This window comes from Microchirus variegatus (genome assembly GCF_963457635.1).
Source record: "Microchirus variegatus genome assembly, chromosome: 14".
In the NCBI taxonomy this organism is placed as follows: Eukaryota; Metazoa; Chordata; class Actinopteri; order Pleuronectiformes; family Soleidae; genus Microchirus; species Microchirus variegatus.
Genome location: NC_139815.1, coordinates 14,703,163 through 14,715,238, shown reverse-complemented (window position 1 = coordinate 14,715,238; position 12,076 = coordinate 14,703,163). Strand labels below are relative to the sequence as shown.

The window sequence follows — 12,076 nt, the reverse complement described above, 5'->3', positions numbered from 1 at the left end:
TGTATCTTGGTAAGTTAACGAAATAAAAAATAATTTTGTTATAAGTGCAGGACAGGGCTGTATGCAGGGCACCTTAAGAAAACTCTGTGTTGGATGTGATTGGCAAAGACATTATTCTATCCTTGGTACCATGCCGTTCCGGGATTACAGTGACGTCACGCTGATACCCTTGCATGGATGAATGCTAAAGAACTATGGAGCCACAAATAATAGCACAAGCAGAGTCCATATCTTCCAAGTCTTACGTTATCCTTTAAGCCTCCTTCAGCTAACACAACAACATTATTATTTTTTTTTGCACTTAACGACGCTTAATTTCATTTCTTACCGGGTCCTTAGGGGGGGATTATTCATTCATATAAAACAATCTGCAGCTGGTGCCAGCCCAAAGTCTCCCTCCTGTGAGTGAAGTCATCTATTATTGAGCAAAAGGCCGTGCGTGGAAATGTGTGGAAGACGGTGGATTTGAAGTAGAATTGGTTGCAATCGATCAAGGGTGAAGAATATTGCTGATGGTAACAAAAGAAGCAGCTATGTCTTTCTCGCAATTTGGATACCCTTACAATGCAACTTCACAGGTAAGACACTGCTTTTTTTTGTGTCATTTCTACAAAGTTTAGTGTGAGCAAATATTGTTTTGTTTTTTTTAAGCATCGTTTTTATTTATTTCACTGTAGTGTGAGGGATCTTCTTCTTTAAGAAAGATTTGAGAATGAGTGACTGCTTCGACTCTATTGACAGCTCTCGTTTTTTTTGTTTTGTTGGCGTGGTGCTTTTGTTGTTGAGCCAAATATCAATATACACGCGCCCGTGTCCAATTACACTGAATTATGAATGAACTCACGTGTTTTTTTTTTTCCTGATGACAATAGAGATGAATGTCACCTACGAGGTGTAATTGAGCTGAAACGCGTGTACTTTGGCAAACTTTTATTTTGAAATTACTGGGACGTGTATAAATAAAATAAAAACAACAACATTAAGTTTATTGTTAAAGCTTCTAAGCGTGATTTAAGTTCGGGACATTTTTATTGCGCCTGTTGACAAGTGCGAAGACGCTGAGTTGGATAAAGGGAGAGAGTTGTTCTGGCAAACTTGTCAAACAACTTTTACCTCGAAATTATTTTTTAAATATTCTATATACTATATGTAAAACAGAGTGGATTTATTTTTGCACTGACAGGGCTTGATATTTTTTATTGTCCTGTGAAGAAGTTTACGTTTTGAAGTCGATGACAAACTGGAAGAAGTCACTTTTTACGCACGGATTACGCACATCCCTTTTCACCTTGGTACGCTTTGTAAAATATCCATCTGGTGTCATTTGCTTTCCTGTACGATGTTAAATTCAAAATTAGTTGTTAATGCCTAAAAGGGGATAATGCAATCACTTCTTTCTACTCCCCCTCTCTCACTCCAGGAATTCTCTAAAAAAGTGACTTACCTTGAATTACGGCAGGTCACAAGTTAAGATAATGCCACTTGATTTATGATATTTGATCTGACAACAAACGAAATCATTTCTTCGCTCGTTTTAGAGTTAACACCAGACTGCGCAACTTGTTTGTATTGCTATATATATATATATATTTTTTTTTTGCAGCGCATTAGTCACAGTCATTTCAAAGCTGTCACCATCCGACACAGGAAATGACCATGTCTATATCCACGATTCTCTTTATGCAGTTTTTCGTGTCGGCAAACCCCAGTACGACTTGCTGCGATTCGATTTCCAGGTCGGTGTCTGATGGGACAGGCGGCTCCTCTCAGTCCGCCGCAGCTGCCGCAGCCGCCGCCGCCGCCGCTGCCGCTTCTATCTGCTGCCCGTCCTACGAGAACCGGCTCCTGGCGAGCAGCCGGACGGAGCTGAACGCAGCACTGGGAATGTACAGTTCTCCCTACGCTGCAGCGGCCGCCGCGAGCCAGAACTACGCCAACTACTTCCCCTACAGCACCGACCCATCTGCCATCTACTCCACTCTGGTGGGCTCACTTCTTCAGCCTTCATCTGATGCGCAAAAGAGAGGAGGGGAGCTATAGGGTGATCGATCAACGGGGGGGGGGGGTTTTGTTCAATCAATTTATCTCACAGTGCAAACACATCCATCACGACAAGGCGTTTAATCCAGCATGCAAACGCGTCCTCTTCCCCTTTAAAACAAGTTTAAAATGGAGAGAGGGACGGAGAGGGAGAGAGAGGGAGAGAGAGATAGAGGCTGTCTTTGAAGTGAGAAATGCAAAAACAATTCAGAGGAACTTTTCTAACTTACAATATAATTGCATTTTAATATTGCACAGTAATCAATATTGTCCCTTGTTTCTAAATGTTTGCAACGGCTTCTGTTTTAAATATATCACTCCCTGTTCAGATTTGCTGACTGTGTGAATAAAGGGCTTGATTTTATTTTACTTTTTTAAGGGCAGCTGAAACTTTTTCTTTCTTCCAGCAACAATTTACTGTGGATGAAAATGAATTAATCTGTATAGCACTTTTTAAAAATACATTTGAGAGACGTGTCATTTAATTACTGGAGTTATTATAATAATAATAATAATTACAGAGTTAAATTTAAAAATCTAAGATAGTTGTGTTGTAACAATCTCCTCCTCTTCCTCCTCCTCTTCTTCTTCTTCCTTTACAGAACCCACAGTATGACATTAAGGACAGCACAGGCACTTTACACTCCAGCATCACTCAGACTGCTGCATACTACCCCTATGATCATTCACTCGGACAGTATCAATATGACAGGTAAGGGCTGTTCACTTGGATCCACTGTGTGTTATGAGCTTAAGGAAACTGGGCAAAAATGATTCTACCACTGATAATTAAGAGCTGCCATTCACTGGGGGAATATGCTGTGTGGGTGTGTGTGTGTGTCCCTTTCCAGATACAGGACAGTAGACTTTAACGGCACAGCGAGAAGAAAGAATGCGACCCGTGAAACCACCAGCACCCTGAAAACATGGCTGTACGAGCACCGCAAGAACCCTTACCCCACCAAGGGAGAAAAGATCATGCTGGCCATCATCACCAAAATGACCCTTACTCAAGTATCCACCTGGTTTGCCAATGCCAGGAGGAGGCTAAAGAAGGAGAACAAGATGACCTGGTCGCCTAAGAATAAGGCCAGTGATGACAGAAGGGATGACCTCAAGAGCGAAGACTGTGTCACCAAAGGTATGAATTCGACTAAACAAATTTTTTTTTATTTACTTTTAATATGGATATTTACACTTAACTCAGGTCAAAATATTTTATATAACCCAGAAAGTTTACAAAGTACAACGTTTTTCTTTATAAAACATGTCTATAAAAGGCAATCTTTCTAATCTGCGATATTAAAATCCCTGCAGATTCCAGTGATTGCAAGGAGGAAAAGGATCTGCATCTAAGCGATCTGGAGGACATGGAGGGGGACGACTGTGACAAGCTGCTCAGTGACTCTGAGAAGGTGGCTGCAGATGAACAGGAGCTCCAGAGGGTCATGACAGTATCTGGGGCCCCTCAGAAAAGAGACTGCAGCTCTGAGCTGCAACTGAGTTTGACCAACAGCTTCCACACGTTCCCCTGTGCCATCAAAAGCATCGCGACCCTCCCTCCTCTCCCAGCTGACTTTTTGGATCCCATTGCATCCAAGGCACCTTCCTTGACCAACACTGCCACAGGAACAGTGTCACTGTCCCACTTTGAGTCGTTCGACAAACCGCGTATCTGGTCTCTGGCTCGCACGGCCGCCTCGGGAGTCATACTGAGCCCTCAGCAGCACAGCTCTGACCTGAGGACAATCAACTCACTCGGAGACTGCCAGCTTCAGAGCGCCAGGCTTACCAGGGCTTCGACTGGACACTGTGGGGGTATGAGAGGCCTCCATGAATCCAGTGTCAATGTCAACAACACTGAGAGCCCCTTCACTGAGGGCTCATCCTTGCACTCTAAAGTCTATGGCCCTGGCAGCTACAGTCACAAAGGCCTCCAACTGCACTGTGCGTCTTATGCTGCTCTCCCAGACACATGCCAGTACTCCAGCATTGAAGGTATTTCATCTTTCCCTTTGCCTTAACTCTTAACTGATGTTTTAACGTGTTGTTGGAGCATGCAAAACAACAACAACATGGTTGTATGACTCATCAAGACTCTTAGATGTGCTTTTGTTTGTCCGTGCAGGATTCTCTGTCGACAAAGTGGAGACACATTCGTTGGACCTCAGTGAAGCCTGTGGGACCGTGCAGGACGACAAGGTCACTGCATTCAGACCAGTGATGAAGAGGTGAAGCAGGTGAGCGTCTGCACTCAACTGTGGAAAGCAATGACAGGCAGAAATATGACCCACACCCCACAGCTTCATTTTCACCGACTGTTTGATTCATTTACTTTATCTAATGACTGAAGCATGACACAAGTCATGCATGATGATAAAACTTAAGTATAAAACATGTGAGGGTTAGGGTATGTCATACTGTTTTGTTAAAATCTCTGTTGCAATCAACTTATTTGGAACATTAGGACCGTTAATTCCTGATTTTTTTTTAGTCCATTTAGGTGTTAATTATATTTGCCATTGTCATTCTTTCCCCCATATAGATTCCTGGAAGCTGCACCACAATTAATAATGGGACAATTATTATGCACTAAAGGACACACTGGTAGAGTAACGGCCTCAGTATGACACATGGGAGCTACCTGGCGCCTCTGCAGCGACTGCTGTCAAACTGTGGACGTGACTATCATTTTTGCACAACGTTGTTTTTATGGTGTAAAAGACTTTATGCAAAAAAAAAAAAGGAAAAGAAATGAAAAAAATTCTACATGCAAAGGAATGAGAATGGCCAAATGAAAGCGGCCACATTTGTATATGGCAATCGTGTAGTGTAGCAAATGTATTTATTTATTTATCTATGTGTGTATTTATTTATTTTTTGTTATGTTGTATGTTTGCTTCTTATTATTGTTATTATTTATTGTGTTTTATTGGTTGAATTCGTATGTCATTTAAGTATTTTGTTACATGTTACGTGGCGTTGTGTAATTTTACCTGATGTTGGAAGAGAAAGTCTTGAGCCATTAAGACCATAAAAGGACGGGATCAACCCAGTGTTTTGCGCGTGGAGCTGGAGCATTCTGTCACTGTGTTTAAGTGTGAGCCTCTCCTGTGTTTGTCATTAATGACATCTTTTCTATAACAATACATTTTTTTTTCCTCCCAAGAGCTTCTTATAGTTTTCTCTGTCATGGTTAAACATGGATCCAATGGCCAATTAAAATAGTCGCTTCTATGCATTTGATCAAAGTTTGTCCTCTTGACTCAGTGTGCGTAAAAGCGCAGCGCTGACTGAAGTTTCATAACTCCGGGGAGGACGTGAGCGCACTGCACAAGTTGCGGAAGAAAGGGGACAGTGCACTCTCTATTGTCAGCATTTAATCAGAAGTGGCATCAAACACTTTGTTAGTGTTCAGGCCATGCAAAGAGGCAGGAATATGGGGGTGAATGCTGCTTTGTCCCCCAGTGGAGCGGGCCGCAGCACTAACTTAACACTGTGTTAATTAAAAGGTCATTTGTAGGATCAAACACGGCAGAGATATTCACATGGTCCATCAAAGTCCCTTTGATTTGCCTGTTTTGCCCCATAGTCCACCTCGTTATGGGCTAACCCTCCAAGAGACAGCCGTATAATAAGATGAGCACGATTGGCTCTGATGCGCGCTGGCGCGCTTATAAACTCATCCTAAAAAAACCAAAAAACTTCTATAATCAAATGGTTCCACAGCATTTGACAGACGTCTGTGCTACAGTATGTCAATTTATTGTTTTGACCCACTCTCCTATAGTTCACAAATCTTATAAAATTATTAAACTTGACAAATCTTGTTTTGCAGAGCAAATGGCAACTTTTGAACAAGTCTGCCTGACCCTTTTCATGGTTACATTATGTCAAATGTATTAAATAATCATTTTTGATTCATCACAGGAAAGTATTCCACCACATCCTCCAAAGGTCGCAATGGTGGGATTATGCTTAAAAAGTAATAAAAAGTCTCAAAAAGGTATTAGGGCAATTCAGACTCAATTCTGAGTCGCTGTGGTCATCCTGTGTGTGTGTGTGTCCTTCCTCTGCCAGTGGCAGAGCTGTCAGTTATGCAGAGAGCCTGGTAAATCCAGGGAAATACATGATGAGGAAAAGGAAGATCAGGAATAATAATAACTTAGGCCCATGTAGAGTTTAGGTTTTAATCTGATGCCCAATATTGAAGCTGAGGGAGAAAGACAAGTTGTCTATTTACAATAAAGAATATAGTGGCCAATCTGGATTTACTGATTAACATTTTGACATTTTAACTCATAAAGGGCGTACATGAAATTCACAGAATGGCATCTAACATAGGTGAGTCATATTTTGATCACATGTATGTAATAGGACATATACCAGCTTGTTTAGTCCTACAGGGAAATTTATTATAAACAAGGAATTATAATACAACATGTACAAAGATTAGCATGAAGTGTAAACAGTGGCTTGCACGTATGGGATTTGTTTCTGTTTGTTTAGCACAGTTACAGTGTGTGGATGCAAAACGAAGAGGAATAGTGCAGTGCCGGTTGTACAATTAAAAATGTTCAGTAACATATCTGCAGGTAAAACATAGTTCACTTTATCTAAGGTGAGATATAGGAATGACAGCTCCTGATATGACTGCCTGTTAATGACAAGCTGCTAACAGGGCAGCAGCTTCTCTCTCTCTGCCTCTCTTCCTCCTCAGCAGTAATCAGTCACAGCACCTGATTAGTTGCTCTTTACATTTAAGTGTGGGGTATAGGTGTGTATCAAATATTTACAGCCAAATTCAATTAAAGCGCGGGGCTGTAAAGAAAAGCTGCCTTATGCGATTGAAGGTAATGATGCATGAGCAATGAGACTGCCAGCATGGCGATATACCTGAGGGAAACAGATAGACCTAATGGCCATGATGGGCTTGCATAGCTGCTTATGCCTGAAGCGGCGAACAGGTCAATAAATCTGTCCTATACAGTGTGTTTTACATGTAGCTAAAAAGCAGTATGGTGCAGAGAGACAACCAGGACACACCAAAAAATTTTCTATTATACACAAAAAGTACCCTAAAATGAAATTAACAGTAGGAGGAGATAGGAACAAATAAGGCATTTCTTTGTCTGCCATCTCTAATCTGAAGCCAGACATAAAAATCTGTGGCAAAATCTTACATATTCTGTGTTCCTTTGGGTAACCTATATACGTCCATATACAACTAAATCTCCCTAATACACACCCTCCTGTTGGTAAATTAAATTTTTCATAGGGAGGGGGGGGGGTAAATGAGGGGATGACTGTGTGAGCATGTTTGCATAATCCAAAACAGATTTTAGATAATCTGTGAATGAGGCCCAAAAAAAAAGAAGAACAAAAAAGAAAGAAAAACAAGCGATGGTAAACATGAACACTTAAATGGCTTTGACGTTATTAATCTGCGACCAGCCGTCGTATAAACATAGAGTGTGTCTTTATACTCACATGCCTGTGTTATTATTATCAAACACTTCCATAACACGCTCCCTCCACCCCTCCTCTCCAAACATGCGTCTGCTGCCGTTTTTCGGATCGTTGAGCTTTTTCTGGGCCACCTTGCTGCTCCCCAGCCTCTGCTCTTTTCAAGTCAATAGGGCAGCTGAGTGTCAGGGAATGGTGCACGAAACATCTGTAATACAAAGGAACAGGATTTTCTTTGTGGTTAATATTGAAGGTCGACTAAACAAAATATCCCTGAAGAAAATGGATTTCTTCCTATATTTCATTCTTAAAGTTTCAAAGTGTAGAAATGTACATAATGTTATTCCAGGTACATTGTTATTGTTGCTTTACTTCTAATTATAAGTAACAGGAGGCCTGGCGTGTCTTTTGGATTTTAAGGACAACTTACTCAAGTCAAACACACAAATATAACATCGGTAGCTCAAATGTCTGGGAAGAATAGGCACAGAATGGATACTGTAGAAACTATTCCACCTGTTAAATGGTTTCACCTTTTGTTTATGCTGTTTCCAAGTAGCTACTGGTAGCGATGTCACCCATAAACCTTGAGAATTTTGATTATCACCTGCAACCACACTCTTAGAAATAAGGGCTCCAAAAGGGTCCTTCTACAAGGGGTGAGGGTCTACCTGGAACCATTTGCTTCTGAAAAACCCTTTCCTGAAGAAAGGGTTCTTGGTAACACTAATGGTTCCAGTAATTTTAATCCAGAGAACCGTTTAAAACCCCTCTCCTGAATAAAGGGTTTTAAAACCCTTCTTGGTGGAACCCTCCAAAAGCTGTCAATCACGTTGGTGTCCACTCATACATGTCATGATTTACAAAACTGATTCTCTATTAAAGATGACCCAAAACTAGCTATTAACTCCTCAGCAAAATGTTTACTGACATTGTAAATCAAGTGAGAAGTAAGCTCTTTTTGCAACCAGCAGATTGGCCCCCTAGTGGCTGTTCAGTATATATATTTTTTTAACTTCACGTTGGCCATAACCATCAAACTGGAAGACAACATCCATTTCATCCTGTACTAAAAGATGACAATAAGTGGTTTATTACATATTATGTTACACTTTCAGTGACAGGTTAACCTCTGACACAACAGGGTCAGGAACATCTATCACGTGTGCTCTTCATATTTAGGCCCCCCCACTGCGTAACCATGCGCCTGAGAGGTAAACATTTATAAATCACTGTGACACAATAGCAAATGCCTGTCCACATAAATAGAAGCCATAACAATGACAGCCACCACAACATACCAAACAATCATTTGTCCTCAAGTCCAGCAAATGAGCCCGCATGGAGGTGGTATTTGTTGTGTCCCACGCAGGGCAGCTCAGGCTCATAAAACAAGTACGAAGTCTCTGTAGCACTGGCGCAGAGTTCCAGACGAGGGGGACAATATACACACTTCATTAAATTTTGTCAAAAGGCGCAATGAAATGTGTGTGGGGACATTGTTTCTGTGCATGTCTCCCTCCATGGAATTTCTGATTGCCGATGTTGCTACAAGGTCTCCGCTAATGAGTTTTGTCAAAGACAATTATTGGACTTGGTGGAATGGCCAGAGAGGGAATGAAAAGCTGGCTTTGTGCGGTTTGGTTAGATGTTGTACTGCGACCCCTGCTTCTTACGCAAAAAATCCAGGCCTGTGGTATCCAAAGAGGGGGCATCTGCTTTCGCACCTTTGAACTCTTCAGGCTTTGTGTCTTTAGCACAGTTTAACTGAACAATGCATGGCACAGAGTGCTGTCATTTCAGAGTCCTGAAATCTTCTCTGCTATTTTAAATAAAGTTTTATTACTCAAACCCGGTGGTTGTTTTTTAGCTATGGATTAGCTGCTCCTATAGCTCAAGCGATACTAGTATTTGATTGATTTTGTGCTAACGGCTTCTACTACTTGCTGACTGATTCTGTTTTAATGTGTCAAATCCACTGCTAAAAGTAAAGCAGCAAGGTCAAATTTCCTCAACGAGTCATCTGCATCTACTGGAAATAGTGCTATTGCTGCTCAGGGCAAACTATGAGCACCAATTGCAATGTTCATCTTCAGCTTATAGAGAGCCAAGAGGCTCCGATCCCACAATAATAGGCAAACATGCACATTTTTCGAATCCCAAGAGCAGATTTTATGTGCAGCCCTTATTTCCTATGTCACAGATAGTTACACAAATAAATAGCATCGCTTTCTCAACTGGGAAAATTTTGCAACATGTCAATCCAACTGTGCACAATTTCAAAGATTCATTAAAATGATTCCTCAAGAGGTTTGCAAATATTTTCAACGGATCCTTGTTCAGGGCGATGCCGACTATCATGATGGTAAATTTCAAGTCATTCCGAGATACTTTTTGTTTTTGAGAAGAAAGTCAGCTCACTGTCAAAGTGCATCTGGGCAAATGGAAAATTTCCTGAATTTCAAAATGTAATTCAAATTATTCCTTAAGAGGTTTGCAAATATTTTAAACGGATCCTTGTTCAGGGCGATGCCGACTATCATGATGGTAAATTTCAAGTCATTATGAGATACTTTTTGTTTTTGAGAATAAAGTCGTGCTCTGATGGGATAAGATGACAATCTGTAGGACAACACAGTCAAGAGTTAATATCAGATTTGATTGTTGATTCTTTACGATCAGTGTCCCATTTCAATGGGGACCTGATCTTGTTAAACTGTGTGGGCTCATTGCAAACATGAGCTGCTGAGTGATAGTACTTTCCTCTCAGGACCTTAGTGGTTCCATGCAGAGCTAAAACTGTGGCGCCCTGTTGTTGCAGTCATCTTGTTTGTTCTTCCATGTTTCCCCCGTTGGACTCGCACTTTCCTATCGCTGATCCCAGGCTGGGCGTTACCACCGTCATAATAATCTTCTGTGTCATTTTAATGCCCTTTAATAATCCCCTCCATCACATTTTTTTTTAATCGCCCTCTTTCTCCTTCTGTTTTTCTTCCCCTTTGTGATTGGCATCTGTTGGCCTTTCATGCCGGCTGTTGAAGCTGCGTTTGACTTTTAATCAGGGTGTATCATGTTATAGCCACGACCACAAACCGGGTATTAATCCCACTGTATTCAGGGCCAAGAGACATGTAGCTGCTGTAAACTTATAACAAAACGCGGTATGAAACTTAACGCCCCATATACAATACCGTGAATCACATGAAAGACAGGAAGAGATCATGTAGCTGTGAGAAGCAGGGTGTTGAAAGTGAAGTGTCATCGCAGTGCTGGTGGATTGGAATGAATTCAGTGTTTATCTCTGTCGAGAATTTTACATGTCATACTAGTGAAAAAATTATTTGCAAAGAAAAATTAATTTAATCAGTGCAGTAAAGCAGCATCGTTATTGTTTTTTTTAATCATCTTATCAGTGTTTGCTTTTCTGCGCCGTCGTTTCAGTGAGTCCCAGAATAATTCATGGTTCTATTTGAGCTTTTTCCTAAATGCAGCAAATTTCTTTCGCAAACACAAAAGCCCTGATAAAGCAGCTGTACACAAAGGAAGTGGCAGTCAAAGTTAACACACAGCTGGTGAAGAATAACAGTGAGCAGCAGTGTATTCTGAAGACATACAATTGACATAATCTACATTTCATGAAAGAATTAAGTTCTATTTTGAAAATGAAATGAGACAATAATGGCTGTGGATGGATTTGAGGCTGGTGGGTGTCTTGTCCAGGGTAATTATACATTAATTTGAATAATATTGCACTCTATTTATTTAATTTACAGATGCATACATGTAACATGGCAACCCTGCACTGAAATGTATATATATATATATATATATATATATATATATATATATATATATATATATATATATATATATATATATATATATTTTTACAAACACTATTTGAAAAGAAATATCTTCAAAACCATCCTTTACGTGTAAGTTCATATTACAGACAGAAATAAGGGAGGTAGAAGTTTTGCGTGTTGATTTGAAGGGAAAAAAAATAAAGTCACAGTAAGTTTATTTTTGTGGAAAGGCACACAGGTGACAGCCCGCGGAGCAGTTCATTTGGACTCCACATAACAAAACATTTTCAGCAACAGTACCCTGCAAAGCAGCAGTGGGCCTATCAATTCTCTTCAATTTATGTCTCCAATTTCCTGGGTTCAGCCTGTGCCAACACTGCTGCACATTTGACAGATGAAGTCCAGCATGTGAAGCCAGCAGCTTGTCTCTCTTGAAGACTCTACACCTACCTACCTATTTTTTTTTTTTTCTTTTCTCCCCTCTTCGCTATGCAGCACAATGAGTAGCAGTTGCAGTAGCACCTATAATGAACAGCTCCTGCACCTGAACACTGAGTATTTCCACTACATTAGTTTCACTGGCATCATGCAGGCAGGAGGAAAACTCACAGCAGGGCTGTGTAACAGTATGGTGTCGACAGCACTCTTCTCCACTGGGCTCTGTTTTGGGGGGCCTGCCTCTCTGTGTGAAGCTCCTGTGTAGGATTAGACACTGGTGTGCAAGTCAAATGGTTGCTAGCTCTAATGGTGTCTCCACACCTGCC

General features: G+C 40.9%; 1 protein-coding gene across 1 annotated transcript; it reads left to right on the top strand.

Annotated features, from left to right (window-relative positions):
- Nucleotides 1–512: 512 nt before the first annotated feature.
- Nucleotides 513–4,275, top strand: irx6a (iroquois homeobox 6a; the record flags this gene model as incomplete). The annotated part of the gene is made up of 6 exons (XM_083900405.1): nucleotides 513–578; nucleotides 1,687–1,983; nucleotides 2,643–2,752; nucleotides 2,892–3,181; nucleotides 3,358–4,038; nucleotides 4,169–4,275. 6 exons carry the CDS (start codon nucleotides 513–515, stop codon nucleotides 4,273–4,275), a joined length of 1,551 nt encoding a protein of 516 aa, XP_083756531.1.
- Between the last annotated feature and the right edge of the window lie 7,801 nt (nucleotides 4,276–12,076).